The sequence below is a fragment of the Nelumbo lutea genome, chromosome 8, assembly GCF_056320005.1.
Source record: "Nelumbo lutea isolate HS-2025 chromosome 8, American lotus-T2T, whole genome shotgun sequence".
In the NCBI taxonomy this organism is placed as follows: Eukaryota; Viridiplantae; Streptophyta; class Magnoliopsida; order Proteales; family Nelumbonaceae; genus Nelumbo; species Nelumbo lutea.
This window is the reverse complement of record NC_142691.1, coordinates 52,391,641-52,395,495: the sequence shown is the minus strand read 5'-3', so window position 1 is coordinate 52,395,495 and position 3,855 is coordinate 52,391,641. Positions and strand designations below refer to the sequence as shown.

The 3,855-nt window shown below is 39.0% G+C and overlaps 1 protein-coding gene across 1 annotated transcript; it reads right to left on the bottom strand.

Moving 5' to 3' along the window:
• Positions 1–1,793: 1,793 nt before the first annotated feature.
• Positions 1,794–2,653, bottom strand: LOC148844176 (calmodulin-like protein 3). The gene has a single exon (XM_088959810.1). The coding sequence runs from the start codon at positions 2,553–2,555 to the stop codon at positions 2,001–2,003; it is 555 nt and encodes a 184-aa protein (XP_088815936.1). The 5' UTR covers positions 2,556–2,653; the 3' UTR covers positions 1,794–2,000.
• Between the last annotated feature and the right edge of the window lie 1,202 nt (positions 2,654–3,855).

Genomic DNA, 3,855 nt, shown 5'->3' with positions numbered 1-3,855 from the left:
GCTCGATTACTACAAACATACATACATATATTATATATTATAGAATATTAAAATATACAAATATATTTACTTTCAAACTTTCGAGTCAAAGTCGAGCTCATTGAATATTTAATCGAGCCAAACTCGATTCAAAAAATATATTTTAAGTCAAACTCGAGCTTGAACTCTAACCTAATGGTATTTTAACCAAGCCGAGTCGAGACATGCCAAAGTTTGGCTCGACTTGGCTCAATTGTACCCCTACATACTGTTTGGGGAATCCTGAAATTGTAAAAAGAAACCACTCAGTGCTTGAGATTGCATATGGCTTGGTGGTTGAAGTTTTTGTGATCAGAGATATATTCATTTCGATGCCTCCAAATTAACCAAAGCCCAAAGGAGTGTGGCCCCAAATAAGAAGTAAGGGTTGTTTGTCTCGTGCTCTAATTCTCACCAACAGACAATCCAATCAACTATGATACGATGAGACTGAACCTCAGTTCTCAAGTTCATAAGAGTTCCAAACTCCTCATTATCACCACATAAGTGACAAGTTGTGTCATCGAGTTTGAAATGATTGTAAAAAGATGCTCCGTTGGGCCTACATGTGGGGCCATTGTGGCCACTTTGTGAAAATATTAAAATAACACAATGGTGGTTTTAGAAGTTCGGTATGTTGGGCCTACATGTGTACCAGTTGCAACACTATAATCTTAGGCTTAGTTTGAAAGGAGTATAAATGCAAATAGGTAAAATGTAAAATCTTGTATTTTGTATTATTTTCTATGAATTTGTATTGTATATATTTGCATTTGTATTCTTTTCAAACTAAGCCTTATGCTCAGTTTGGAAAGAGTACAAATACAAATAATATGTTCAGTATAAATACATACAAAATACATAACTTTGCACTCTACATATTTACATTTGTATTCCTTCCAAACTGGGCCTTATATGGTAAGAGGCATAGCTACAATGTGATTCATTTAGAAAATGAGAAATCGAGTAACTTTTTAAAATAAATCATTCTCCCACAGTCAAGTTATATGGCTTCTCTTCAGGCCCACTTGTTGGACTTAGTCCAATACCAATCCAGTACTGATATTACTGTATCACTGTGCCCCCCCCCCAGGAGTCCGGATCTCCTGCCCATACAAACTCTGTCTACGTCTACCCATAACCCATATAACATTACAGCCACACACGAGAATATCTCATCCTCTTATATGGTATTATGCAGGGCGAGATATTCCTAATTCACGGGTAATGTGTTGTGGGTAGAAATGGGCAGAGCTTGTGTGGGAAGGAGATCTGCATTGCTCCCCTCCCCGAGTGGCGACCACGGTAGAATTTCTTAAATTGATGGTGCTTGGAATCCAGGGAGTGCTGCTATAGGTGTGATTATCAGAGATGACAAAGGTGTTTTTATAGTAGGAAGAGCTTTACAAGTACAGTGTTTCCTCTCCTGTAAAACTGGTTGGAAGGTCTCCAGCTCGCTCACAATGTCAATGGATTTCATTATGGTGGAAAGCGATGCAAAAATTGTTGTGGATGCTGTCAACCCCTCTACAGATCCCCCTTGGAATTCTCATTCTATCTTCTTGGACTGCTGGAGACTCGGAGCTCTGTTGGAACGTTTACCTCTTGCTCGGTAAATACACATCTTGTTCTGTACAAGGCAGCCCATCAGCTGGCCCATTATGCTATATCTCATAACAAATCCTGACCTGGTCTAGCCACCCCTGACTTTCTCAGGATATGGTGCTAAACGAGATGTATTAATTTTCATTGATAGAAAGTTCTTTACCTTTCAATTTAAAAAAATATATATTATAATTCGTTTTTTTTTTTTCTTATCATGAAAAGATATACATTTGAGGAAGTTCCGCAATACATTAGGTTTCCATCTTACCACGTGGCAAGATATCCTTGCTTACATAAGCAATCAAAGGCTTGAAATTGGGATGCGGGTGCCAAGGTTTCTCTTTTCTCGTCTTTTCTTGGTTTTCTTCTCTTTTTGGTCATTTCTTTTCTCCCATCATCATCAACTCAAACTCACTAAAATCAACCTTCCCGTCAAAATTCAAATCCACAACATCAACCATTCTCTCAAACTCAGAAAGATCCAACCCATTCGCCAACCCCAAACATTCCAATACCCTCTTCACCTCCAATGCTCCAATAAACCCATCGCCATCCTCGTCAAAAACAGTGAAGGCCTGGCGCAACAGCTCCGTCTCTCTCAAGCTTTCCTCCTCTGTGCTACCCACAAGCTCTTCTGCTTGCAATTCATCCTCGGACACACCGGGAAGCTCGAACTCCGACTCATCTTCGTCCTGACCTATCAAACCAAGCTTCTCCACCACATGACGAGCTTTGTCCTTCTTGATTCTTCCTCTGGTATCCATGCCAAACACTACGGTCAGCGCTCGAGCTGCCAAATCATCGAGTCTCGTCACATTTTGTGGCTTCGACATAGGCTCCGTATCGAGGTCGATTGAGCTGGACTTTTCGGCTCGGAAAGCCTGCTTCAGATCACTGATGAATCTGTAGCAAACACCAGCTACGTCAATCATCTTCTGATCTCTGAGGAAACAAACAAATACTTCGAGTAGTTCTCTCTTTGTTAGTGAAGAACTGAATTAAAGTTCTCTAATAACTAAGAGATAACATACACTAGCTGGTTGTTTTCTGCTTCTCTATGTTGCGAACTTGCTATTATATATAGAGGGGAAGTGCCTGCAAATTACACCGTTGGAGTGACAAGACTATGCATTGTTCATTAATTGTCGATCTCAATCTGGTACTTGGTATAATTTATTATATATTATTTTGAAAATCTCGATTTCAATATTTTAATTATCACGTCTGGAAATTTTGATTACTCTAATGGCTGAGATGGTGAGTTGTATTAATGGACCTTGATATGATATTAACATGAGTACAATAGTACGTGAACCCATTGGAGTTATTCATGTAGAACTGCTTGAGCTTGTCACAAACCGGGTTGAGGGACTTCAAACAGTTCAGGACTTTTAGGTAAGGTCCGAATATAATGAAATAATGAATCGAGATTGGATTGATATACTAACCCGGACCAATGCTTTGAACCAGTGTTTCTCAAACCCAGATCAGATCAGATCAGATGGTCGAAGAATTGGCAAACGGTGACTCAATGGGCTTTCTGGGTCCCGGTTGTTTTGATGATTATTATGGATTGAACAATTAGATCACTGATTAATAAACCAGTGTCCCAATCAGATTGTTTATCCGATCTGGGCCTGACACTGAATGCATCTGTGAATCAATTGGTTGAGGATGATATCAAACCAAACCATTTCTTGGAACAGACAGTGAGAAGAGATTAAATGAACTGGATTTGAATTAATTCTATGATAGTTGATAAAACCCGACCCACTTAATATTACACATCCACATACAGTAAAGAAATGGGTTAAACCAATTTTTTATTGGGTCAAGCAGCTTCATATCTGCAACATTGCCAGCAAAGAGAATCTTATGATGTACCTCTCTGTCTGTATGTCTTATAGAATAATTAAGCTGTAAACAACTAATGATAAAAAATAAAATTATCTGTTAGACATTAAAGAACCAGCTCATTTATATTCGTTGTGTTCCATGAACTAAAATATGGATGGAGATGGAGAATTGGGAACCAACGCTAGCTTGTGACAGCTCTTATACACAGTAAGCTGCTGCTGCTGCTCATCAAGATTCCTTGCAGCAGAGAAACTTCCTTGAAGCAAGGAGTTTAGTTCTTTTCCAATCACAGTCCTCCACGTGTCCCATATCCTGGTAACCAAAATACCCTTATTTTGAAAGCATGAAATAACCAAATGTTTCTTCCATCCAATA

Excerpts from the sequence above, each read along its gene's own strand:
- LOC148844176 (XM_088959810.1), bottom strand. The coding sequence starts at position 2,555 with ATGATTGACGTAGCTGGTGTTTGCTACAGATTCATCAGTGATCTGAAG.